General features: G+C 42.2%; 3 protein-coding genes across 7 annotated transcripts; 2 read left to right on the top strand and 1 right to left on the bottom strand.

The window, feature by feature from the left end:
• The first annotated feature begins 51 nt into the window (after positions 1-51).
• Positions 52-6,395, top strand: rbck1 (RanBP-type and C3HC4-type zinc finger containing 1). 3 transcript variants are annotated; one of them, XM_042089486.1, is made up of 13 exons: positions 58-413; positions 645-721; positions 917-1,061; positions 1,161-1,257; positions 1,441-1,639; positions 2,200-2,303; positions 2,487-2,660; positions 2,889-3,049; positions 3,149-3,260; positions 3,913-4,092; positions 4,602-4,700; positions 4,806-4,949; positions 5,666-6,393. In XM_042089486.1, the coding sequence occupies exons 2-13, from the start codon at positions 685-687 to the stop codon at positions 5,744-5,746; spliced, it is 1,533 nt and encodes a 510-aa protein (XP_041945420.1). In that variant the 5' UTR covers positions 58-413; positions 645-684; the 3' UTR covers positions 5,747-6,393. The 3 variants fall into 3 exon arrangements, with proteins under 3 accessions (XP_041945418.1, XP_041945419.1, XP_041945420.1); XM_042089484.1 differs by having other exon boundaries at positions 52-413; positions 2,889-3,260; positions 5,666-6,395; XM_042089485.1 differs by having other exon boundaries at positions 52-413; positions 658-721; positions 2,889-3,260; positions 5,666-6,395.
• Positions 6,396-7,347: 952 nt separating this feature from the next.
• tbc1d20 (TBC1 domain family, member 20) lies at positions 7,348-17,133 on the bottom strand. 3 transcript variants are annotated; one of them, XM_042089487.1, is made up of 9 exons: positions 17,009-17,133; positions 16,676-16,828; positions 15,453-15,638; positions 15,074-15,154; positions 14,347-14,533; positions 12,866-12,967; positions 12,216-12,357; positions 10,765-10,949; positions 7,348-9,650 (listed from the first exon to the last, which is right to left on the bottom strand). In XM_042089487.1, the coding sequence occupies exons 2-9, from the start codon at positions 16,737-16,739 to the stop codon at positions 9,377-9,379; spliced, it is 1,221 nt and encodes a 406-aa protein (XP_041945421.1). In that variant the 5' UTR covers positions 16,740-16,828; positions 17,009-17,133; the 3' UTR covers positions 7,348-9,376. The 3 variants fall into 3 exon arrangements, with proteins under 3 accessions (XP_041945421.1, XP_041945422.1, XP_041945423.1); XM_042089488.1 differs by lacking the exon at positions 17,009-17,133 and having other exon boundaries at positions 15,453-15,787; positions 16,676-16,825; XM_042089489.1 differs by lacking the exon at positions 17,009-17,133 and having other exon boundaries at positions 16,644-16,803.
• Positions 17,134-17,396: 263 nt separating this feature from the next.
• On the top strand, positions 17,397-27,749 carry dnajc14 (DnaJ (Hsp40) homolog, subfamily C, member 14). The gene is made up of 7 exons (XM_042090849.1): positions 17,397-17,687; positions 18,555-20,133; positions 20,621-20,727; positions 21,632-21,751; positions 23,327-23,487; positions 24,224-24,329; positions 24,675-27,749. The coding sequence occupies exons 2-7, from the start codon at positions 18,832-18,834 to the stop codon at positions 24,979-24,981; spliced, it is 2,103 nt and encodes a 700-aa protein (XP_041946783.1). The 5' UTR covers positions 17,397-17,687; positions 18,555-18,831; the 3' UTR covers positions 24,982-27,749.
• The last annotated feature ends 139 nt before the right edge of the window (positions 27,750-27,888 follow it).

Genomic DNA, 27,888 nt, shown 5'->3' on the forward strand with positions numbered 1-27,888 from the left:
CCTCCCCCCCCAAAAAAGTAATAATTCTAAAGTTTGTTTTATAGGCTATTATCTTCCTAGAAGAAAATTGCCTGATTATAATTATGATCGTCATTATGTTTGTTGATAAATGAAAATTAGGCTACATGAGAATTAGAGTGTCTGTCAGTGTCTTACCCGGTTTTATCACAAAATGTTAATCTCATTATTGCTCTGATATATCTAATATTTGATTATGTAGCTAGGCCTGATTAAAACGGACTGAGAATCTAGCACGAACACGCCACGAGCTCCAAACGCGAGAGAGCAAATACTTCCTGATGAACTTGTTTCACTTTTTATTTTGGTTGCTCAGTTGAACTTCTTGAGACCATGAATAGGTAGCCTAACTGTAAGGATTGTGGCGTCTATCCACATCTGCACCAGTTTCACAGGTGAGGGTAACCTTTGGAACTCTGTTGTTCACTGAAGAATATATCTTGTATTTCCTTATTGTACCATGGGAAATACCCAAAAACAGTTTCGAGCGACTGTCATTGGAGGCTAAAGGCTATGTGTCGTAGGCTAGCCTTATTGCTACAGACCTTTCTGTGATCAACATTTTCAGTAGTATCTGCCTTAAACATTTTCTCTGCTGAAAGGATGTTTCTCTAACTCCACTGTAGTTTTTTTTTTTAGGTTACTACAGTATTATTATTCATGTGAATGGCAGCCCCTGGAGTGACAGACGACTTGAAAGAGGGTAAGAAAACAACCAGCGTGTGTGTAATGTAGAATATAGGCTACATTTTGACATGTGTACTAGAAACAAAATACAGTAGCATAAGCCGACTATGCATGAGAAGATTATGTTGCGTATTGTCCAGGGGTGCTAAGCTAGTGTCTGATGATCTCAAAGAGAAAGTGAATTATGAATTTCCTGTGTTGTCTCATCCAGCGGAGAACTTGGCTGTACAGCTGAGTGAGGCCATTAGTTGTGGTGAGAAAGATAAAGCCAAGCAATGTGCCGAGAAACTCGCTGCTTTATCCCTACCTGTGTCCATCAAGGTAGACCAGAAGGCTTACCCCCAAGACACGATCCGGTATGAAGCGCATGTCACAAGTATTTATCAAGTTTTTACTTCAAAGTTTTAAAACCGACTCTTTACTGATCCTGTACTTGTTCTGTTGTTGACCCTTAGTCTGAGAGTGGGGGTGGAGGATGCCCAGTTGGACTCCTACATACCTATTACAATGATGATAACAGTTGGCATGACTATAGAGGAGCTGAAAACAAAGGTGAATTGTGTCTATTGCTTGTTTAACAGAGATCACTGTTGTGATAGAACAGTACAGACACAGACACCGCAACTTTGTTTATTTGAAAATATAGTTTAGTGAGCTGAATCATCCACAGCAGGCAATACAGTATGAATAGATACCTAATTGGGGACATGAATCTCATATTGTGTTGCATTCCAGGTGAAAAATGACTTTGGTTTCCACCCCTGTCTTCAAATCTGGGTCATCGGAAAGCGACTGGCGAAGGACACAGACACACTATACAGTCATGGGGTGAGCAAGGATGGAGACCAAGCCTTCCTCTTCATCAAGGATGCTAAGGCTGCCAATCTCAGCCGCGAGCAGCAAAAACAAGAGGAGCAGCACCAACAAATAGATGGTGAGACTCCTGTGTTAGTTTTGATCATTTCATAATAATTGATATGTAACGACAATGAATGTGTACATGAACTGCATTTATATAGCGCTTTCTGCTCCTCCAAGGCAGGCATTCATAGCGCTGTTCAATTTCATGCCACACATTCACCCATTTACTCACACACTCACACACTGATGGTGGAGGCTGCCATGCAAGGCACCAACCTCCACATTGGGAGCAGTTTGGGATTCAGTGTCTTACTCAAGGACACCTCGGTACGGCAGGGTCAGGAGGAGTCGGACACAAACAGGCAGCCGGTTACTGGACGACTCCTCTCCCTCCTGAGCCACTACCACAGTGTAATAACAATGCATGCATGAAAGTGGATGCACATTCTGTGATCTATGATTTCAGTTAAGGTTAGCGTGGGATTGTTCTTCATTGTAGATTATTAACACACATCTAAAAAGAATACTCATTATGTGTTGTCTCTTAATGATATAAACCAATAGAGAAAAAAAGAAGGGCAATATCAGAGTTATGTGTGGCATGTGTTAAATGCCTGTGCTATGCTTTCGTAGATATCATTGTAACCATGGCAATGAGCTCACTGGAACCCAGGGGAACAGGTCCTCCTGTGGCCACCAAAGCCAAGCCACGCCCACCCCTGCTTCCGAAGCCACAGGTATGGCTGTGACACTCTCACACACATGCATACACACACAAGCACACTACACACACACACACACGGAACTTTCATATATTAGGAAATTCATTAGGAAATATATGTCTAATGAGATACGGTATTAGTCATATGACCACCACTGATTTGACTGACTTCCATGTGTGCATGTGTGTGATTGAACAGATTGGCTGGTCGTGTCCAATGTGCACACTTGTGAACAAGCCCACCCGGCCTGGCTGTGAAATGTGTGGTTGTGAAAGACCTGCAGGCTACAAAGTGCCAGCCTCGTATACGCCTGACCAGGATGAGCTTCTCCGAATACAGTTAGAACAGGAGGCCAATCTGCAATACCAGAAGGTAAACAAACAAAGCTTTTCGATACACATTCAATATACTCTTCTGTTTCACTCTACTGCAGAATTGGTTGTTGTTGTTGTGTCTGTCTGTCTGTCTGTCTGTGTCTGTGTGTTTGTGTGTCTGTGTGTGCGATTCCAGCGCTGAGCCCTAGATGACAAAAAAAATTCCAATTTCTTTCATCATCAGTTTCAGAGTGTATGAGTTGTTTTCTATGCCTCTATGGGACAGGTCATGGAGGAGCAGCGAGCAAGGAACTTTGGCATTTACGTTGAAACAGATGCGCGTAATCTCATAGACAACAATGAGGAACTAGAGTGTCCTATCTGCTTCACCACCATAGAACCAGGAGAGGGTGCTGTGTTGAGAGAGTGCCTGCATGGCTTCTGCAAGTATGGAAAATCTGAAGCCATTGTTATTGTGAAAAATGCGGGCCTCCCCACGTCTTCAAGAGGCATTTCTTTGAGACTGCTGTCTTTCTTGCTCCACAGAGACTGTCTGAAAGGAACCATCATCAACAACATGGATGCTGAGGTGAAGTGCCCTTACGTATGTGACGACTACTCATGTGACTACAAACTACAAGACAGAGAGATACTTTCGGTAAGCTTTATTTTTCACACTATATTCAAATCAAATAAGTTACTTCTCACAGGTAATTTTGAGGGGGTAATAGATTGTATTAGATTGGCAGTTTGATAATGACACTCCTGAAAGTATTTGTGTAAATAAGTATAAGTAAGTAAATATATATACTATTTTGATCCTGTGAGGGAAATTTGGTCTCTGCATTTATCCCAATCTGTGAATTAGTGAAACAAACACAGCACACAGTGAAGGTGAAGCACACACTAATCCCGGCGCAGTGAGCTGCCTGCTACAGCGGCGCTCGGGGAGCAGTGAGGGGGTTAGGTGCCTTGCTCAAGGGCACTTCAGACGTGGATGTGGGCATGGGAGAGCAGTGCTCAACCACTCCCCCCGCCCACATTTTTCCTACTGGTCAGGGATCGAAACGGCAACCCTACGGCTACAAGCCCCTAACCAGTAGGCCATGGCTGCCCACAATTGGCATTAATAAGGACAATTGACATTAATAACTGAGTGGGAAGGACCCTTTTGATGTAGCTGTAAAACTGTTTCTAAAGATTATTTCTAAAATGTATATTTTTGTTGGTATTTGGGGGTGGCCACTGCCCACATTAAGGGCTTGCTGTTTATCTAGTCATGTTGCTGATGTGTGAGTATGGTGTTCCAGCTGCTGTCTCAGGAGGAGTACCAGAAGTTCTTGGAGCTGAGGCTTAGCATTGCGGAGTCGCGCAGTGAGAACAGCTACCACTGCAAAACTCCTGACTGCGCCGGCTGGTGCATCTACGAGGATGACATCAACGAGTTTCCGTGTCAGCTCTGTGAGGAGACCAACTGCCTCCTCTGCAAGGTTTGCTCACTGTTCCATCCACTGTATGATCACTTTATCTGGCTGAGTGGGATCTAGAGCCATTGCAGGGTTTGTTGGCTTGTAGGCTTGGGTCTTATGAGTTTTCTTTATCTTTTCTCTCTGATCTGAGAGGAGATAGCCTTGAACATCTGTGACTCCCTGTTACCAGAATACCTGCAAGATGTACCTTGTGTAAGACTGTCAGATGGGCCATTCAATCAGCCACTAAACCATTCAATCATCTTTGATTAAGTCCGAGACTAACTTGTTTAGATAAAGAAGATATCAGTGTTTTTGTTACTTACCAAGTAACAAATATACAATGTTTTCAACCCTGACATCAACTGCTGTGGTATAAACCCCTTTGTTTGCTCCTGTTTGGCATCATTATTTATCTCAAGCTTGATGGAATGGGGAGATCTGCTTTGCAAGACTTTGCAAGCTTGATCTGGTGTTTATCGTAAATATAGTGTGATAAGTGTTGATAACACAAGTTGGTCTTGCCTCAGGCCATTCACAAAGACATGGACTGCAAGCAGTATCAAGACGATCTTCGCATTCGAGCTGAAAATGACATTGCAGCCAAACAGACAGCTGACACTCTTGAGGTATGAAGCACACCGTATCCTGGGCTATAGGTGATCAATAAGGAAATCCACATCTTTATCTTGTCTGTGTTAATGTTATAAGGTAGGCATGTTTTCCTTTTCCAGGCCATGCTACAGAATGGGGAAGCCATGCACTGCCCCAAGTGCAAAGTGATTGTGCAGAAGAAGGATGGCTGTGACTGGATATGTTGTATCATGTGCAAAACTGAGATCTGCTGGGTCACAAAGCAGGCGCGCTGGGGTCCAAACGTAAGAGATGGACACACACACACACACACACACACACACACACACACACACACACACACATACACACATACACACACAAACGCACACACACATACACACACACACAAACACATATACTGTATGAATATACATATACATACCCACAATCTCTAAGGGCCCTGTTTTCATTGTTAAGCAAAGGCGGGAAAAGTTAGGATCTTGCTCATGTTATTAAATTAGCAAAATGATTTGGCAAAGTTATTACCGGTACATAAACCTTAATTAATTTTTTCTCATTGCCTGACTTTGCTTGTCGTTGCCCATCAATGAAATATGGGCCCTACAGCATATTCCAGTGATTCCAATTCATTACATTACATTACATTACATTACATTTAGCAGACACTTCTTGACCAAAGTGACTTACATATGTCAGCTATATTACAAGGGATCACATTGTCCCCGGAGCAACTTGGGGTTAAGTGCCTTGCTCAAGGGCACAACGGTTGAAGCCGGGAATTGAACCGACAACTTTCAGGCTACTGCATGCTAGCCCAGCTCCTTAACCACTACACTACCACCGCCCCGGTGGTAGTGTAGTGGTTAATAATACCTCCCAGAATACCTCCCAATTCATGGGAGGTATTCTGTGCCGTTTTGACCGCTTTGATGAATCAATAACTGCTGTAGACATGTAAACATGAGTCAGTTGTATGCTTCTGTCCCTTCACCCGCAGGGCTCCGGGGACACAACAGGAGGCTGCAGGTGCAGAGTGAATGCTGTGCTCTGCCATCCCAACTGCCACAACTGCCATTAATCCACCCGCGCTCATCTCCATGCACACTACTGCAGGGCCGTAGCAAGGGGTTAGGTGGAAGCGGGCCATTTTACCTTCCCTCAATTAGCCTACTGTACGTAGCATCCCCAAAATCTGTGACTGTGACTTATTTTTTAATCAAGGGAAACCACAACCTCCAGTTGTGACTCCTCAGGAATACAGAATGATTCTTTGGTCGAAATCGGATCCAACCAAACAGTGATTCAACGATGAAGAGTTGAACGAGGTTTCTGAGAACCGAGAGAGCATAGGGTGCACAAAGTGCTGACACATAGTGCATTACAGTATCAACTACTCTAAGAAGACGGTCCCAATAAGAACACTACAGGACTTGGTAAAGGGCTGTCGTTGTACAACACCTCGGAGACTTACAACACTTTCAGTGCATGACACCAAAGAAACGTTTACCTTTAGCAAGAGAATATTTCGACACATTGAAAGACACATAAGTGCCCTTTCTTTAAACACTTCCACTCCACTTTTATGGGATTCAAATGAGTGTGACTTTTAGCGATGAGATTAGGTTTCATTTAAAGGAATTATCCGGAGTAAAATGCAAGAGTAATGTTGTTTGGAACTGTAGAAGAGGTATAAAAATAGCGTTTTGTAGCGGCGAAATGACTTGCCCTGGTCACTTCCAGGCAACTTTCTCAAAACGCATCCGAATGACATGATTTTAATGTCAACTCAACGTATGTACTCCCAATCATCCGTAAATTGATCTAAAGTGTATTTTACTCCGGATAATTCCTTTAACTCTACAGGCAGAAACATTGTAGCATTTATGAAGAGATTCTGCTGTTGTGGTGTTATTTTTCTGTGTATATTTCCCTAAGGGCCTGGATAATCTTGATGTCTTTGTAATTGTGAGGTGTTTGAGAATGAAAAAGGGAACAGGAGACAGTGATTGTTCTATCAAGTTTAATCCTGTGAAATGTAAATAAGATATGGTCTTATATAATTCTTTAAACCAACACAGTGTATTTTATTTTACCTTAAAGTAATGGCTTCAAACTCATTTTATTGCCTCACTGACTTAAAATAAGAAGTTTCTGACAATGCCAGTGTGCAGAAAAAAACCTGGTATTGCACTGTGTAACGTTGTTGGTGCGGGTAGCTTCCTTTTGACCTTTTCGTGATCCTTTTCGTTGGTTGTTCGCAACTGAGTACCCCCTTAGCACTAAATGGGTGCCCAGTATATCGAAAACTGACAAAAAAGGGAATTCTTACAATATGTTACTTTAAGAGAACTCTTCTTTTTCCCAAGAGGAGAAAGAAGTTTTAAAGGTATTCTTAAAATGCATCATGAGAGTGATGCATTTCTGATAGAGTGTTCTGATAGAGTGATAGAGTGTAAACCACCAGGCTCTTAAGCAGTGAACAGCAGTGAGCAAAAAACTGAAACTGAACAGGGGATCAGGGGAAAATGCATCAAAGTATACCCCAATACATTTTGCTATTCACAGTAATGAAAGTGCATACAAATGTTACAAGTATATTTTAGCGTTTCAGTGTGGCAGCAATTGCATATCACAAACATCCAGACTCAAGTGAAGGAAAGAAAACAGATCCTGATCATCTAAGGTTTTCTGGGTATTTATTTTCATACTAAGGGCCACAGAACCTGGAAATGACCTGAAATGACCTGAATGGCAGTAAAGTTAGCATTTAGCTAGGCTTCTTATAATCATTCCATTACCTTAATTAGTTTGAAGTGAATACAGCATTTGTTTCATGCAACAACAAAACATACAAACAAATACTAAAGGTGACCTAATGTATACTGTCCCTTTATTGTATAACTTTTTCTCATTGGACAGCTGTTTGCACTTTTTTGTTAAATTAAAGAAGATATTTTTTTTTTTTCTGATGTGCTGATGCCTTGACTTTCAGATTTGTTGGCATCAGAACATTTCCCAAAAATGTCCAAGAACTTGACTTAAAATATTTAAATGGTTAAGCACTAGAGAGAGACCACTATAGTGAACTTAACTGATATCAGCTATAAACTCGTTATCCTCCATTTCAGCCCTTGAGTAATTTTATGAGATTTCATACATTATAACCAGCACAGCACCAGTAAAGTACAATAAACCCATTTACAGAAATAACATTATAGACATCCAAATATATATACTTTGCTTGTTTTCATTTTATATCAACTTTATTGTCCATATATTAAGGATTAAACTATGACAGTGGTTAATATGAGAGGTACCACTCCTCTGCAAGCCACATAGTGCAATGAGCGAAGCATGAGGCGTGTTTTAGTGCAAATAAACCAACAAAATAGTCAAAAACTCCAAAGTTCCAATAACTCAAAACAGGCTAGCTTGTTCGAAGACCTATTACATCAAGTCACTTCTGTGAGGAGTGTGTATTTGAAACACCAGAACACCGTAAAGTGTTCAACTGTGTTCTAGTAAGACCAAGGTTTGTTACAAATGTCTGAGAAAGAAAATGGTGTGCCAAAAAAAAGCATTTAACCAAACTACCCTGTATTTACCTACAAACAGCTTGATACAGACGAATCCTATATTCATTGGTTTTATCTTAACAGAACATAAACAAGGCTCAGCATTAATTATCATTCCTAAACATACATATTTATCTATTATCCATTACAGGGGTTAACCTGTACAAAATATATAAAAGTAAGTTACTTAAAAAGGATGGCATTTAAACAGGAAAAAATGTTCTCAGACATGTTTTTGGTCTCAGAATAGTGTTATTTGTATAGTGAAATGGGGATTCTTGACTTCAACGTATTTTTGATGATATAGACTTATAACTAAAGACTGATGAATTTTGAGATCAGGAGATGACCCAGTTACTGAACCATATGACAAACTAGGTCTTTTAACAATCCCATAAGACATTATAGTTACCTTTTCAGCTAGACCCTAGCCCTCAAGTTTTACCTCATTATCTTTTCCCATCTCTCATGTGACCAACTCTCATGTCACCAACTATTTTAGTCTTTATCAACAACTTCTGAGCTGTAGAAATGACCACGGTGTTTTAAATGACACTGTAAATAATACCAAAACAAAACAAAAACAGAAAGCGCACACATCTTTAATCTCTGTAAGCATGATATTAATCATGTCTATACTTGCAGACTGTATATATTTACAAATATATAAATAAAAAGACGAAATGTGGTTAATTTTTTTTGTCTTTCATACTCTTCAAATTAATCCATGATGGTCTTTTATAACATAAGGGCAGGCAAAAATGGTGCTGTGGAACTTCTATGGGCTGCTCACTCCTCCCATCCATTCATCCATCCTTCCATCCGTCCATGTACCCATCCTTCACACAATCAATCCATCCACTCATCGTTCTTGGTATCAGGTGGTGCTGTGGAACCTCTATGAACTGTTCCCTCCTTTCATTTTTTCTCCATTCATCCATCCTTCCATCCGTCCATGTACCCATCCTTCACACAATCAATCCATCCACTCATCGTTCTTGGTATCAGGTGGTGCTGTGGAACCTCTATGAACTGTTCCCTCCTTTCATTTTTTCTTCATTCATCCATCTATCCATCCATCCTCTAAACAATCGATCCATCCACTCTGTTCTGTCTGTTCTTTTTGCCTTCTTTCAGGGAAAGAACTGTAAGTCTAGCTTAGGGGCCCACTCCAGGGCAGAGTTCACCACAGCCAGGGCAGCGGCGCCGAGAGCCACCGTGAGGCCCATGACCGCGAGCCGGACGAAGCGACGGGCCGAGGGCCGCACGGCCACCAGCGCTCCCTGCTTGGCGTCCATGGCGGGCGGACTCTGCTGCTGCTGCTCCCGCCGCCGTCGCCTCAACACGGAGTCCGGACGCTGCTGAGTGGACGCCAGCTCAAAGTCCTTAAAGGTGGAGGACGCCGTCCTGAAGAGAGGGAGATAACAATTTGTTATCAATTGCTCACAATTCAATCTCAAGCGATTGAAATTGAAATTCAATTTCAATCGCTCACAATTTGTTTGATCAAATGCCCTCTGGGAAGAGGTACAGAAGCCTGCGCTCCCGCACCACCAGACTCACCAACAACTTCATACACCAGGCTGTTAGGATGCTGAACTCTCTCCCCCCCTCTCCCCCCTCCACCCTCAGCTACATAACATCCTGGACTTTGGACCCACAATGGCTGCCTTGCACTACTCCACTTGTACACTTGCACACTTTTTGTTGTTGTCCTGTTGTCCTGAAAACACTTCTGCTGCTCTTACATAACTTGCACCACTATGCCACTTGCATACTTAGGTCAAACAGAACTACCTCAGCCATTTATTGGCCTGACTTTTGCACTATTATATTGACTGTCTACTGTATGCACAATTGCACAAATTCAACTCAAATTTTGCTGCTCTTATTTTCTTCATTGTATGTGCCTTCTTATTTTTACTTTTTATATTGTTTACTTGAATGTTGTTTGTCTGTGGACCTAATTGGTAAAATATGTCTTGTCTCCACCGTGGGGTAGTGGGAAACGTAATTTCGATCTCTTTGTATGTCTTGACATGTGAAAAAATTGACAATAAAGCAGACTTTGACTTTGACTTTGATAAAACCACAGCAGAGTGTTTAGATAAAAAGCGTGTGGTGTTGTACAGTGTACAGTACAGTATTGTAAAGTATGTACAGTATTAGTCAACTGTAGATAAAAGTGACACCAGTCAATGGAGTAAACAAGATATTTAAGGAAAGTCAGGAAAGTACGTTTGGCTCGTAGAACCTATCTGAAATAACATTTTTAGAAAATCTCTCATAATTGGGAGGTAGAGTGGCCAAAATAGAACTGAATTGTAACTCTGTCATGGCAGCGAAAGTTAATATAAGCGATAGTGTGTGAGATAGTAAAAATAGGAAACAATGGAAGAGAAATCAAACATTGGTAACGGAGTGTTCTGCTTCCATATTGGCGCCAGTGTGTGGTGGGCTTAATCAGGTGCTCTGTGTGGAGACGGAGTTTAGGTGTGTGCGGGGGGGGGGGGGGGCTCACTGTTGGCTCTGCTGCTGGGTGGCCTCGCGGGCCAGCTCAGACGGCGGGAATTGGACGAAGAGGTCTCCGGCGCGGCTGATGAGGATCTCGTAGGGCAGATCCTGAGGGATCTGGGACAGCAGGTGGTGCAGAGACGCCATGTCGCACTCACAGTCCAGAACCTCCTCCTCACGGTACAGCACAATCTACAGGGCACACAAGGAGAGAGGGAACGCTGTTAATCAACAGAACCGGAAATGGAAATAATAAAAAAAAGAACTCTTACGAGAACAACTTATTTCAGGTTATCCATGTAACCTGTCCAACTGTCAAACAGCAGCATGCTGGGTAGTAGATGTCTAATCAGGTGGAGAAGGAGGAGGGGTGGATCTGTGTCGCATCCTTCCAAGGGGGCTTATACACATAAAATGTTACATGATCTCCTAATCAAATTCTATATTATATATGTTGAAAACAGAAATGGTGAAGGTTGAAATTATAGAAATCAGTAATGCGAAGAAGGGCACTAACTGACAAAACAATCAACTTGCATTCACTGTCCCAGTGTACTCTTGACAATGACCAGTGCTGTGTCACCAGGAGTAACAACTGGTCTAAACAACGAGTGTGTTTAGCCTGTGTGATTAGACATCAACTACCCAGCGTGCTGTTGTTGGACTGTTGGACAGGTTACAGGGGTCAGGGCCAGTGATGGACAGCTGGCCATCAGTCGCCACCGTCCTGATTCTTGTTAAGTAAATCCCACCAGTTCTGATCCCTGTTAAGACATGAGTCAGCTGACCACTGGGTCTCAATCTGCCTTAGTAATGCTCCCACCCATATGACGGAGCAAAAGGTCATCCTATCAGTGACACGGCAGTTGCGTGACCTGTCAAATACTTAAGAAAGATCTTAAGATAATGCTAATGTGGTCCCATCCTCAGATGAGTTTAAGGCAAATGTCTTAAAATAGCATCTATGTCTTAACTATTTTAGATCAAAACAAGACAATATAAATCTTGTGAATCAAAGGATCCAAGGGGGGTTTAGCTAACCTGACTCTCGCCAGATGAATTTCGTTCCGCTTAGCTCCGCCTAGCTCCACTCACATCCATCTGGGATCGCTTCCGTTGAGAGTGATTTCGGCCCTAGATTTTATGGTAGAGCCAATCAGGACGCAGGGTGGGAATTTCATAGATGTAACATAGCGTAGAAGCGACTGTGAGACTGTTGTCAGCGTCACGGGTTGGCTTCGATGCGAGTGGTTGAAGTAGCACGTCAATAGATGATGGACAAGTGGCTTATCCAATCATATGCAAGGATTTTTGATAAGGCCCAGCCTTCTGAAGCACCACTCCAATGGATCGATCCCAGATGGATGAGTGGAGCTAGGCGGAACGAAATTCATCTGGCGAGAGTCAGGTTATGGTTTAGCTGGACCTCTAAATGACATTAGAGGAAACTGCACTTACCACAGCAGCAAAATATATTGGCATTAAAGGGTGGCAGGCCAAGAAAAAGTCGTACAACCGCACAACATGGCGGAAGTCAGACAAGACATGACCAAACCAGGTGATGAGCCAGCTCAGGGCAAATATGGTGCCCACCTCCGCCCTAGAGAGAAACAGGAAGACACGCACATACACACACACAGACACACACACACACACACACACACACACACACACACACACACACACACACACACACACACACACACACACACAGACACACAGACACACAGACACACAGAGAGAACACCAAACTTAGTACCCAACAGTGGTCAGACACAACATTCTCTATTAAACATGCTCAGCAGGGGGAAATGTGATTAGACAATAACAAACCCCTGGGTCATTACGTAAGGATGGCTAACTTCGTTCAGATATCATGTGGCACAAAATTGGTAAACTGCAGTGTGCTGCCCACAATACCAATCAATCATTCACTCTGATTCTTCACAGTTTCAACACATTACACACAAAGCACAGTCATCAAGACCAAAGCGTTTTGCAGCCACTGCATTTTAAATCCAAGGGCTATTTCTGCTCCAACATCATGTTCCACTTATGAGGCAGATTTAACATCATTCAAATCAATAGACTGGACTAAATGCACTTACTGTTCCATGAAGTCGTGCACCTCAGGATTGACTCTGTCTATTATTGGCATCAGGTAGTTCAGTATGTGTTTAGTGTTATCCATGGTGGGGTCCATAAAATCCCTGTGTGAGCAAATAAAGATTAATTAATCACAGTCTGTTGTTCTGCCGTTTGTGGTACTGGGTAGATTAACTGTTCCACCTCAGTGCTCTCCAGCTGCCAAAACCAGGGAAAACACAAACTAAACGAATACAGATCTAACAGAACTAAAGAGATTCATTTACTTACAGTAGTGTTAAGAAAACAAAGTACCTGAGACATCACCATTTCAACAGCATGCAACGTCACATTTACATAATGTTTAGGTCTCAATTATTTTCGTTATATTCTGATGTTTTCATTCATTTTTTCAATCTTGATTGAATTTTTGCATTTTGGCAGCCTCCACACCAAGGTGTGGACATGAGTGTTGTGCATGCCCCTTTCCACATTTTATTACATTATATTTTGTTATTTTTAAAACAACCCCGCACACCAGCATCAAATTCTGCCAGCATCACCATGTCGATTACAATTCAGTTCTATTTTTGCACCACTCAATGAAATCCATTGTTTATCAGATGCTTGTTAGTTCATAAGTTTGGCGCCGATGTGCGTGGGCAAGCGACAGAAATTGTTGGTGCACTCATGTTGGCACATGCAGAGTGCTTTACACTCTCAAAAATCTTGGAGGTTATGATCGGACATTAATTCCTAGCCTTCCCAAACATACCATTTTAGTTAAGTTTCAATTTTTCAATTAATTTCAAGTTTTCAATGGTTCAGCGAGAACGTGTCTGTCTGAACATGTCTTCTGTCCTACAAAGTTTAGATTGGTTATGAATAATACTTTTCAAAATATGAATGCTCAGATAATATGTTTTTAGGGTGTACAAATACATATCAAGCCCTGAAAAAATATAAAGACTTGGAGGATTTGTACAGAAATATCTTGAATTTCCCCTGGGGATCAATAAAGTATCTATCTATCTAATATCTTACAGGCTTTGGTTTTAGGACCCATTCGTGATACAGACACGGTTTGAACTTAATCTGGGACGGTGCATTATTTTATTACATTATTTGATTCGACACAGAATGACCCCAATATCAATAAGAACAATGTAGGATATGCCTTTTTTAGAAGAGAGGCTTTTGACCAATAAACCCTCAAAGGAAAAAGACCATTAACTTCTGATGAACAGAAGTACTGTGCCATTTATATATTACTTGTTTGTTATAACAGTCTTAACCCTCACTCTACCCCCATTGAAATAAGAAATGAATGTAGAATGCAGAAAGGACAGCACAAGGTAATTTTGGCTTTACTTTAGTTAGGGTCTGGTTTCCTAAAGCTCTGGGGTTTATGTATTCCATTTGTCTTTCTCCCAGTGAGCAAATGTAATATGGCAAAATGTTTGTCTCCTGACCCTCTTCCCTACCCACTGGCCTGGAGCTCTACCTGAGGTGGTGTGTGGAAAGCTTCTCCACCAGGGCAGTGGCCAGCCGCTCTTCCAGGACCAACAAGAAGGTGACGACGATGTCATGGTAACCTTGGTAGTAGTGCAGCTGTGGGTTCTTTAGAAGCACACGCAGGATGATGTTAATCAATTCCTCCTGAAGCCCTTCCCTCTGCTCATCAGGCATACCTGTTACGGTGAACATGGGTCATGTTAGAACAACCTCAATTTAATGGTCACAAATGCATCACAAAATACACACACATACACACAACCTTAACCATGCACAATCACATAAACAATGAAATACAAAGCACTACATCTACATTTTACACAGATTATACTTTAGCAGAGTGGTTAAAGCAACAGATTTCACAAAACAGAGTTTTCTCACCAACCGGTGGAAGCTGGAATGTGTTTGTTGGTATAATGAGCTAAAATAAGTTTCGCTATAAAGGCTTCAGTAATTAATGAAATCATGGTACTAAGAAAAGAATTCAGAACACAAAACGACTTTGCAATTAAGAACTGAAAACCAAGTCAAACACTTTTGGATTAATTAGAGATTCAGTAGAGAAACTTCAAAGACTTCAAATTCTTGGCATGCCAAGACAACAATAATGCCCATTCTAACACCCTGCTTACACATGCAATAGTAATGCCCACTCTAGCACCCTGCTTACATTCTCAAGACACTGAGAGTGCTGTGCTCACATGAAACTCACTGACCTGGGGGAAATCGGCGAAGGGATCGTTGGACATCCAGCAACACCTGGTTGTAGTCCTTGTTATTCTCTCTGTCTACTTCCTCTGTAGACATAGACAATTCAGTAAATTCAGTGCGAAAACTTAAAATCAAATTTGTTGAATTGTGTTCTTTTATTTATTAACAACACAGGACAAACAATAGATATCAACTGGGAACAAATAATTATATCCATCCCTGTTTAAATCTATGATTTAAAAGTTTAACACAGTCATTCAAGTCCATTAACAGGTCTTATGATCTAATGCCACTAAATCAACATTGCTATTACATTCTACCTACTAATGCAAAAGGACCATAACAGCACACAGATAGGGTGTGGTGAAAAAGTGCCTGACTAACCGAGTTGCTCTGGGATGTTTTCCAGGTGCACATTGAGGAGCCAGGGCCATACTTTGCAACGGATCTCGTCTGTGAGCAGACCCCCTTCGCTGATGGCCATCCGCCGCAGGGCTGCCACGTCCACTGGCGTCACGCTCAACGCCTGGGTGATCTCAGCCACCTTTTTCTTCCTCTTCGACTCCGCATCTATCCAAACCATCACAATTGTTTATACTCACAGCACTGCAGCACTGTGGTCATTATCAGCTTTGCCAAACACCAAGAAGGTGGTGCTGGCTCATCTGTCATCCTCCAATGGTGCTACACAGGTTGCTTTTTTGCGACTCAGTCGATTGCTAAAGAAAAGTTACAACAGCCTTTCAGAAATGTGGCTAATCCTTAACCTTTATCCCACAATTGCTGGAGCAATTCCTTCACACTGTGTTAGCAATTGGCTTTCCAACTAGGGAAATGAGAGAAAAGTTCAAGTAGTCTACAGCTGTTCCTATTAAAAAAAACACACACACACACACACATTCTATACCCACACTGTATTGTATAACAGAATTCAACATTAACAACAAAACATTATATTCCATTAGGAATACAATTTTGACTGTGAAGCATGCATTGTAAAATCCAAGAATTAAAAAAGAATTGCTTTGCTCTGGTAATCTGCAGGAACTCACGACCTGATCCTTTGAGTCAGTCAGTCAGTCACTCACACTTACACACCCACCCACACACACTGCAAGATTAAGCTACAAGCTTTGCAATGGGGCCCAACAAAAATATGGGACCGACCATTATTTGACTGATTGAGGTTAATCAGATGTAACCAGTTGTGGACTGATGTCATGTCAAAAGTCCATATCCGACTTTCATATTTCAGTAGCTTGAGAATATATGTTGTCACCCTTTCCACGCAATGTTCACTTCTCTAATAATATCATTATCTAGTCAACTGTCAAATATGTTGGTACACAACAGAAATTAAAAGCTGCTTAAGATACAATAAACACTGTGTTGGCCACAGCAGCAGCTTCGTACAAACAGCGTTAGCTATTTACATGAGAGGGCTACACAGACCGTTTAGCGAGATCTTAGCTTATTCGTAACTTATTTCAAATGTAACTTTCCAAATATAACTGTAAATAGGACTGGGAGAACCTAAGTACCCGAACTATTTGCTTGCCAGAACCATAACCTTACCGTTATTAGGGCTAGCGTTAAAACATCCCCACCTTGTTTATCTATTCCATTCAAGGGAGAGGACGCGCCGACACTTCTGGATTTTTTCAAGTTCATATTGTCGTCATTGCAGCTGGTCTGGCATATTTCGTTCACTTCCTCCAGAACTGAGTGACATTAGAAACAGACCATCTCGAACCAGCAACCTTGATTAGAAGACACAATGTGTTAGCATCATCGTCTGTCTATGAGATGATAATAGGCCACATCGGAGGTGCCTACATGAGCTAATGTTAGCTAGGTAGCGAGCTACGTCATTGAAACTAGCTATTCTTCATGCAAAATAAATCCAATTATGTTGGTTGGAGGCTTGAAATGATACCTACAAGAACCTGGTGCCACAAAATTATAACTGCATTCAAAATGTCCACATCTGTCCTACATGGTTCAAATAATAGTGGATGGTTGTAATTCTGTTCAGTTGCCCTGACTGATGATGCAGAAGTAAAAAATAAAACCATTGTATTCTGGGACATTGAGTTTTATTAGGGAATATGTGATCAGCTATGAACATTTTAGGTCAAAAATCAGCCTTGCTTTTACCCCAACTCAAATATATACTATTATAGTAAGTCTTCTAAATAAATGTTTTATTTATTGAGATAGGTCGACTAATTTCGATGTGTAATTTGTACAGAGGTTGTGAGATAGGACTTTTAAGACATAGCTCAAGACTTTTAAGGTGATAGTTTTACCATTTTTCATTACCCGGAAGTAGTTTTGGGGAATGCTAGTTGCTTATTTGACGTTGGTGACAAAAAACAAGGGCAGGCACGACAGCTTAGAATAAAATACGTTTTAAAAAATCATTTTTGTAAGAAGGATATCATTGCATGTCATTCTAACGCAAGTCTCCCCTCACCCGTAGTTTACGTCGTATTGTTATGTGATCTTACTGAAATGGCTACATTTTATGTCATCTGTTGAGGTGGATATCTGAACCTCCAGTAGAAGCGGAAGGGAAAGATACATTGTATCATTTCTCATCTCCACATAAGGAAAAAAGTGAGTTGCCTGATGTTGGGTGCACTTTAGCACGCATTGCTATTTTTGTTACGCAAAACTTAATGTTGTCTGTGCGTATGTGGCGTTTCTTTGGAAAGAATAGTCTGCTCCTGTCGCGTTGGCCGCCGTCAAGCTAAGTTCATGGTGCGAGTTTTGTCGTGCTAATTGTATGCTTGCTTGTTCCTCTTCGCTTTCATGCAATGAAATGCTGCTCCACAATGTCCAAAAACAGACATCATAATCGTGAGCATTTTAATTTGCAACTTACGATTAAAATAACTCTTCTCTGTTGTAAAAGGCTAGTAGCTAGCCATACGAACATTCCTCAAAATGTCGGAATAAATCAAGGGCCCATTCAATTAAATTGACATCTCGTATATTAAAATTTAGGAACTTCATCAGCGTGTAAATGTTGTATGTTGCAGTTGGCTTGGCAGCTGAGCAATTAGACTACTCGTTTGTACAGATCAGCTAGGCTATGTTCAGGACATTCACTTACTCCATCCTATCTGTTGTTGGATACTTGTTCTTAGAGTTTTTTCCCTACTGGTCATGATAGCTGTTCTTATTTAAATGTTTTTCTGGTATAGGCTGCATAATATTTTAATAAGTGTCTTTTATGTGTAGGGCATCATTCTGCTATTATACAACATTATGGATGCATGTGTCTTGGACAATTCTGGATGATTAGGCACTGCTACAGTTTGAGTAGTCGATTATACGTTATTTGTGATGAACCAAACTATTCACCAGCTTATCATTATGATTCATTTGACTGATGACTGATTAAACCGTGAAGGTTAACATCTGAAATTTTATTGTTTAACTGATGTCTAATATCTATAATGTAATCTTTATTCATGGCAGGTAAACCATAAGATGAGGCCAGAAGAATAGTCTGCTTGAAGGTGACCCTTTGCCATGTTAGAAATAGTGACAAGGATTAAGAAGAAGAGCTGTACACTTTTCACTGCAGACAGAGAGCACAGGTTTAAGGCCAGTGCCATGGGCCTCAACCAAGATGTCTATTTGACCTGATTGTCTGCTATAGATGAAGGGGAACTGGTGGTAATGGTGGATCCCTGAAGTGTTTCGTAATTAAAAAAAAAGAAATAAGAGACCTGGTGGAAGACTTTTGACCGTGATGGATGACAACGCAGGCGATTATAAAAAGCCATTACATCCTACGTCTGCGTTCACTGCAGGAGAGTCAGGGGACCCGGGGTTGAGAAATGACTTGGCGCCCAAGGAGGCACTCGCTGGCTCCATCTTGTCCGAGTCCCTGCCCAGTGAGGAAATGGGATACGGAGAGGAGTTTGAGGAGGTGGAGGTAGAGAGGCCAGAGACTGAGCCATTGGACAGCTCGGTCACTGAGGCTCCTCCGGTGCAGGTCCATCTGGATGATGCTGATGACACCGAGGAGAACAGTGAGCCAAGAGATGGAGGAGACTCCCCGCTGAAGGATGAAGAAGGGGAGGAGGATTCTGAAAAAGATGAGACTGGCGAGATGGAAGGGGATGCTGATGACGAGCATCAGAGGAAAGAGGCAGGGAAGGAGCCTAGGATGAACGGAGAGTCTGGCTCCCGAAATTCAGGGTCTGGAAAGAGAGCGCGGTCCAGGAACAGCGGATCCTCTTCCACAGCAGGTGACCAAGCCTTTGTGACGCCCTCCTCTTCCCTCAATAAGCCGTCCCTCTCCTCCTCTGGGGGCGGGAGGCACAAGCAGGCCCGGCGGAGGAACCATCACCACCATCAGGGTCGGCCTCGCAGGCAGACCGGCTCGCAGTTCATCATGGCCATCAAGGACATCATGTCAGAGTCCATCAGCCCCTGGTGCATGTCCTGCATACACATGGTGGTGGAGCTCATCGTGTCAGTGGCCCATCACTGTGGACTGGCCGTGGAAACGGGGAGCCTGGCCGTTTATGACTTTAGTTCACGCTTCCTGCACCGGGTCACAGATATCCCCGGCCTGAAGCAGGACGCCAGGCGGGCCCTCGCCTGGACCCAGTGCACCGGCGCTGCACTGGTGGCATGGACTAGCCAGATGACCGGTCAGGTGTGGCAGACTTCCACTTCCTGTTTCAGACTCTTCTGTGCCATAGTGATCCTTGCCACACGATGGGCCAAGTGCTCTCTGGGAAGGCTCAGTGGGGGTCGAGCCTCGCAGTGGTGGGAAGCCCTGCAGAACTCGTGGGTGTGGAGGAAAGCCGCAGCCCTGTTTGAGAGATGTAGCGGATTGTTCAGGAGAACGAGATCTCAGGGGGCAGGGTCCTCTCCAGAGTCGCCCAACGAGGCGAGAGGCCAGCCGGGCCAGGAGCTGGAGAGGCTGCTGTCTCTCGCTCAGATCCCAGAGGAGGAGCTGGACCCCTTCGCTGTGCTCGGGGTGGAGGCAAATGCCACAGAGTCTGAGCTCAAAAGGGCCTATAGACAGCTGGCTGTACAGGTGGGTTTAACTACAAAAAGCTGTAGTTGTGTAGTTGCAGTTCTTCAGTCTCCTTGTGTATTTGTGAAACTTGTCATTATAAATAATATACTATTTGAAATGAATTAATATTAAGACCCTACAAACTGAACTGAGACTATGATTACTGTTGACTATTGAGACTGTTGAGAGATGAGACTATTGATTAATAGTTTATCTAGGTTCTTGTACAAAGAATAACAAATTGTAAGGATACCATTTAAATAACTCCGGTGAGAAAAGATGCAAAAAGCAGCCATCAAGTCTTTCCTCCTTTTCTGCATTTTAAGTTGTGAAGAGCAGCTTCTAAAATGTTGATGTATAGCATATTTAGTCTGTAGAGTCATTCACATCATTCTCAGTATGTCAAGCTGTGTGTCTCTGTATCAGATTTCATCTGATCAGCAGAGCAGGTAAGCAGGGCAGTGTAGAGCAAAGACATGCTGTTAACGAATACTTCCTGGCTCAGGTCCATCCAGACAAGAACAAGCACCCGCGGGCAGGAGAGGCCTTCAAGGTGCTCCGGGCAGCGTGGGACATCGTCAGCAACCCGGAGACGAGACGAGAATATGAGCTGTGAGTGCGCCCGCACAGTTTGTCTCTTTACTCTGCATACCGAGCCTCCAATGTGCCACAGAGGGAATGTTCTTTCTTTATACATACATTGAAAAAGAACAAATGGGGTGTTTTATGGCTCCATTCCTTTAAACATTTATCAGGATCACTCTTGTCTCTTTTTCACTCTTTATTTGGTCATCTTAGTGGTGCAGGCATGTTGTTTCTTTTATTAGTCACAGATTTAGTGTTCTTTAGGCCCGGGCTACATCGGATCCGCAACTGAAGCGCTCTGTTCGCGTAGTGTAAAAATAGTTTTAGAAGACTGCTCTAATTTTTTTCTAACATACACGCTGCTATCACATCTGGTATAGCCTGTTCAATTGATTATAGTGGAAACTAATAGTTGAAGCAGACGCTCCCTGAACGGAGCGCTTCGGTTATGTGCCTGGTCTAGCCTCTGTAACACTCGCATTTCAGATGATGTCAAATCCTTTGTGAAATTGTTTGGGGACTTCCTAAAGCAGCCAAACCTCTCAGTGTCAACATGAAAGCAATCATACCCAACAACTTGGCCTACATATACAACAGAGCAACAAAACTTAGCAACAGCACAACAAACACAAAACAATGAAGAGACACAGGTCTTAAAGTTCTAGTGCACTGTGCTGGAATTCAGGCATGGGCTGAGTCAGTTAAGATTTGAAAACAGATGTTATATGTTGCTGTTTTAGGCACACAACTATTCCTTGTTTAAGGCCTCTGTTGTAGTTAATTGTGCATCTTCTCTAGTCTGTGTTGAACTGAACTATGCCCATGACACATCCATGGGTCTTAACAGTGGATTCTAGCATGCCAGATGCACCTCCCTCTATACCCTTGATGTAATTGTAATTGGGTAATTGTGGCTTTTCTCTTATCACAGGAAGCGAATGGCTGCCACTGAGCTCTCTAAGTCCATGAATGAGTTCCTGACCAAGCTGCAGGATGACCTGAAAGAGGCCATGAACACCATGATGTGCACCAAGTGTGAAGGCAAACACAAGTGCGTCCACACAGCCCTGACCACACGGAGCCCTACACACTCCACACAGCAAGCCCACTGTCTGACCTTCCACGCTGCCAACTCCAATACAACATAACAGTGGCACAAAGTTCAGAATGGTTGAACTTGTTGAACTTTGATCGTGGTATGCTGTGGCAAAATAATATTTGCACTGAGCCCAGCGACCAGCACAACAGAAATCATTTTGTACCTTAAAAGGCCGGAATAGTAAGGGAGTATTATTATTATTATTTAACAATACAGTGGGAACATGTTCATTGAAAATGCATATCTGCAGTTCAGTAAGGACTGACACTTGGGTCACAGGACGAAGTGTGGTGAGAATTACAAATGACGTGGAAGCAAAACCGAAACTGAGATGTGTTAAGAAAGGGAGACGTTCCCAGGTTTATTACAAGCCGGCTCGGAGGAGAAACATGAAACAAGTTGCCTCAAGTCACCTCACGAACCTTGTCCGTCACAGCCTTATATCTGTTAGTAGGTTCTTTGTCTACTCCAGTGGAAAAGTTCAGACGCGCCCCGGACATATGCGTGCTTAATTGGCACCGACCACCTATGGTGAAGTCTGGCATAAGACAAAAGCTGGGTCGTTGTACATGACAAAAGACTTGATTTGCAAATGGTCGAGGCGCGTCTTCACTAGGCACAATCGTCAGTTAATGCAAATATGAAGCAGACAGACTGATGAAGTTAGTCACATTTGTATACAGTATGTTCTTTCAAATATTTTTTTACTACAGAAGTATTGAGAGAAATATTTATATGTAAGCACAAGTGCTTCAAAGGGGAAAAAACCCTAAATATTACCATTGAAGATCTTGTAGAGCTATGAAGCATGCACATGTTGTATAAGTGTACAGAGGCTGTAGATTTGGTTCTGTTTTGGAACACAGCTCTTCCATCTTCTGAGTGAGCACTAAATCCATTGCTTTGGCTTTGCATCTAAGGCATGCTAGCAGTGGAGTTGATGGAGCTACATTTCGGAACTTAGTGTGTGGTACTATGCCACAAATAGCCCATTATTTAGAACAGTTACTGGGATGAGAAGCCCAGATGGTGTCTGCTGCTACAGTCAGTTAAGCGGTAGACATGCAAAACACTTGTCAAGTGATCATTTTATCATATGCAGTTCTGTGTTCATTGTACTCTCATTCTCTGTGTATCTCATAAAAAAATTGAGCTCTGAGTGTTTGCACAAGCTGCAAAGAAGCCTTTTAAAATTCTGAATTTGCCCTTAGATATCAATGACTGAAACCCATTTAGTCCTGACTACTAATGGCCTCTTGTGCTTGCGTCACTGTTACGAAGTTATAAAGTGTACCGAAGGCACATGTTGACATTCCTGTTATCTCCTCATCTCTTTCTCAGAAAAAAGACCGATATGCTTTTGTAAACAGCGACTGTACCATTATGGTTCACCGTGATGGCAGTACCCCTGTTTACTTTGTCGGCCCCTCCATCTATCAACATTTCTTTCATCACTCTCCCTACAAGCTGTACTGTAGGTGCACATGTCTAATTTCTTTCTGTCGGTCTTTGCCATGGTCTGTGCAGGCGCTTTGAGATGGACCGGGACCCCACCGAGGCCCGCTTCTGTGCTGAATGTAACCGGCGCCACGGTGCGGAGGAGGGAGACCTGTGGGCCGAGTCCAGCATGCTGGGACTACGCATCACCTACTTTGCCTTCATGGATGGAAAGGTGTACGATATCACCGGTAAGATGTCTGAAGGCACAAGATGGCCTCTTACTAGTCACTGTATTCTGTTCACTGATCTTGCTTTTGAACGATGTATATGGGGTCCTCTAATTTCAGTGGTACACATGAGTAGTATCTTTACTTTTATGCCTGATACAACACAAAAAAATAACATGTCTGACCTTACTCTATTAAGAGATGCATATGTATGTTTTTGCAGCATTTTAAATATGGCAGTCAATGTTCATCAAGCCTACACACTATGCATTTCGGTTAAAAGGTTAAAAAGATATGGGGCCCTACTTGAATGCCATGCAAAGTGCAACGTCTATAGTCTAAAGCTTGCTTAATAACTATGCAAAATCTATTTACAAATGTAATACCACAAGAAAGATCCTAAGCACAAACAGTGGTGGGTCAGCTAAAAGCTATCTCCCGCCATATGATGCCGTTAGTTCATGCACAAGAACTTTGCTTTTAGACTTTGCACTTTACCCAGCATTAAATTAGAGTTTTGGGTGTTCAGTGTTCGAGGCCTGCGCCAGCATAATGACTACAATCACTGCATCTATTGTTCAGCCTCTCTTCCCACAATACTTTGTCTTCAGTTGATATGCTCAGTCTTTTCCATCTTCTCCCCAGAACTAAAACAAAATTCCCCTCTCAGATTTTGTTCATGTCACACCCTGCAGGTTATCCAAAGCAGTAGTTTTCTTCTGGTTTTGTTCTCTGACCGATTACTTTCTCTCCGCAGAGTGGGCAGGCTGCCAGCGCATAGGGATCTCCCCTGACACACACAGAGTGCCCTACCACATCTCCTTTGGCTCCAAGACCAACAGCAGCAGCGCCACCCGCCAGAGGTAGCCATCCCCATCCTGTGCATACTGTGCATCCAGTACAGACTGCAGGGAAATATTCAACAAGTTATTGTCTGTGTTCATCGCAAAATTATTGATTCAATTCAATTCCATTCAATCTTTATTTCAGACAGCACAGGAGGGTCACAGCATATAAAATATTTAAATAAATGGAATAAAATAAAATAAATCATCTCATAGCACTAGTAAAAGTGAAACATACTTTGGAAATGGAACATTTGTTTTGTAAAGGCCACTGTGATGTGAAGGCACTGTGATAAAGCAAAACAATGTAAAGCAAAAAAAACACACACACTGTTGTCCTGATTTGTTCATTGTGTCTCACAGACCCTCAGAGCATCCCCCCGGCCCTAGCTCACCTGCGGACCTGCAGGACCTCTTCAATCGCATCTTCCAGGGAGGGGGTTCCCCCAGCGACATGGCGGCCAACGGCGGGTTCTTCCCCACCGGATCGCCACCCCCAAACCCTGCTGCTGGGCCAGGCATGGGTGCTAGTGGACCATTTCCAGGACCATCTCCCCAGAGCGGCTTCTTCCCCCACGGGCCACATCGAGCCGAGCCCAGCGAACACTGGACCGAGGCGGGCAAACACCCGCGCCGCCGGAAGAAAGTCCGCAAGCCCTTCCAGCGCTGAGCTGCCCAGACTCACAATCTACCGGGGGGGACAGCTTTCCGATAATGGCCATGTTGTTTGCGTCCGGGGGTTGGGTTTGTGTTTCTGCTAACCCCACCAACCTTACCAACATGCACACACACATACACACTCACAAACGATCCCACCTCCCCCTGTTTGGGGTCAAAGGATGAACTCTGCAAAGCATGTGTGGAGCTTTGGGGTTGTTGACGTTGATGGTGATGCAGAGATGGATCAAAAGCCAGTTGAAAATAAAGAGGCTGTTGTGGGTATGAAGATGATGATGCTCAAGTGTAATTTTATCAAATCTGAAGTGATGTGCTTTGTTTTGGTTTTATTCTCAGTCACAAAACATATATCACTGCTGTGAGAATTTTTTTTTCTGTTGCAAAGATGAAGGTTGATTTTGATAACGCCATTGGTTTTCCTCACATGTAGTTTGCCATTTCACAGTTCATAATGAAGCTGATTTTGTAATATTTTGGGTTAATTTAAAAAAAAAAATATATATATATATATATATATATATATATATATATATACTTTTTAGTATAGTACTGTAAGAACGCTAGCTGCTGCAGCCTCAGGGATGGTAGATGTGGATCCAGACCATTATTGGGTTGGGTGACAGGGGGAAGATGTGTGAATTCTTGGAAGGTCTTTAGAACTTTATGGAATTCTGAAGAGTGTAGAATTTGCCTGAGGATGGTTTGCTTCTTTCATAGCCCTAAAGACTCCCCTACTCTTTCTCATAAAGCCATTCTTGAGAATCTGCGCCTGCTTCTTATGGACAAAAAGAAGTTTAGTCATAGAAGCTTGTGTTGATGGTTCCATATTATATTTTTTTAAATAATGTATCATCACTGTTGGAAGAAAGGCTCATATCTCCAGGTGAACAATAACATTACCTTACATTACAGATTTCTAACACATTATCAGATTCACTCTTTGCTTTTTGGTCGAACGTTGAATAGTTTAATAATAACCTGTCAAGATCATTGTTGGTCAAATTGTTTTGCACTACTTTTTTCTGTCACTTTCTTGGAAGTGTTGCTTAAACCAGAAAATATGTATATTTTTTTGCTTTGATCATTTTTATGTCTAGATTTTGTTTTCTATTTATTTCTGCAAGCACAGTTCCATATTATCATCCATCACCCCCCAGTTGTTTGTGCTTTGGCAGAAATAATATTTTGAGAAATGATTTTAGCTGGTATACAGTGGAACCACTGTGAACCAGGTATTACACACTTATCATATCAGACATGACACACTTTATGAGTGAAGAGGGTAGACGAGCCAGACGAGATTCTGATGTGTTGTCAGACAACAAAGCTATATTGGTTTTTAAATGCGTCTTTTTGTGGCAGGAGGGAAAGAAAGATTTCCAAAGGCTGGCAAAGTGGCCTCAGGAGTAACAGAGCCAATAAATGTTAGACTTTAAAATAATAATTTCACCATAGTGATCTACAAACAACAGAAGAGTCTCGATAGTAAATGATGCATTGCACCATTTATGTGAAAATGGAGATATGATGTTTCCAGCCAACAGTGATGGTATCACTAAGAACAGTACAGTGAGTCTGATGTGGCACTTAACACTTTGATGGGGATTTGGTTGTTGTGCACTGATCAGCATTAGTCATTTTGATGGAGAGTCGAGTGGCTTCCTGTTGTGTGGAGCTTGGTTTAATTTCTGGCGTGTCTCATGGTTCTCATGCAAAACTTATGGTCCCATTTTCCATCCCCATATTCAAAATAATCCTCTTTTTGCAAGCACTAGCACGCCAGCTTTCCAGTCTTCTACATTTTAAGAGCTAACTCTTGGGTTAACTATTAGTCCAAGGAATGACTACAAGTACAGTACGTTTTCCGTGGTAATCTAATAAGAAAAAATGTCTTGTTAACAACACAGTGCTCCCTGATTGCAGGAGTGGACAGTATGATAAATGGGATAAATATCCTCCAGAAAACATTCTTGTCATTCATTCAGTGGTATTTCCAAGCCAAGCTACGCTGCATTACTGCCTTCGTCTCTTCCTTTATCACCAAATATCACAGAGTCACGTCTCACGCGGCCCACACAAGGCAAACTCTTCTGCGCTTGTTTGCATTGCCTGAAAAGAGACCAAGAGAGATGGATGGTCCTACTGCAAAGCCTCAGTATTAAGCAATGGTTAATCCTCAAATCTTGAACAGATTTCTTTTTATTGAGCCTCACTTTAGAGTTTTTTTTTTGTTTGTTTAACTCATGTTGATTGATGGTTTCTTCTCTTAATTGTTGAGTTATTAGTTGTTAAACAGTTGTGGTTGGGCCTTGTTTGAGCAGGAAGATGGTTTTGTTTTGTTAAACATGTTAATTTGTGCTTTGAAGTCAAAGGGTGTTTGCAATTTAATTTTCCTTTGAATATGATTATTAGTGATTATTTCCAGTTGCAGGAGTTGCAATGCTAAGCGGTTTGGATGCTCATGTTGACTGAAGAATGTAACTATTTGTCTAGATGGTGAAGTGAGTTAGGCTTGTGTAGGAGAGAACCTCCCAGAAAACCTGATTTTTTTAGGTAATGTTATATGCAAAAAAGAAATACATCGCAAAAAATCTGTTTTGACAATCATTAGGATTACAATGTGCAGGACACTGGTTCATTTGTCTTTTGTTTGGCATGACATGGGATGAGTTTTACTACAGTTGCTATTGAAAAAAAGAATCTCAGTTTTATTTGATTTTTTTTGCCTTTTTGTTTTCATAGTAAAGTTGATTTCCTACACATTTGAGTCTGTGTATGACTTTTTGCTAACAGAAAATATTCACACAAATTGAATAGGCTGCACGGTTATGCAGGTCCACTGATACCCAGACGAACTTGGGTTTAGGCAGGAATGAAACATGCACCAATCAGTTTCTCT

Source organism: Alosa sapidissima, chromosome 4 (assembly GCF_018492685.1).
Source record: "Alosa sapidissima isolate fAloSap1 chromosome 4, fAloSap1.pri, whole genome shotgun sequence".
NCBI lineage: Eukaryota > Metazoa > Chordata > Actinopteri > Clupeiformes > Clupeidae > Alosa > Alosa sapidissima.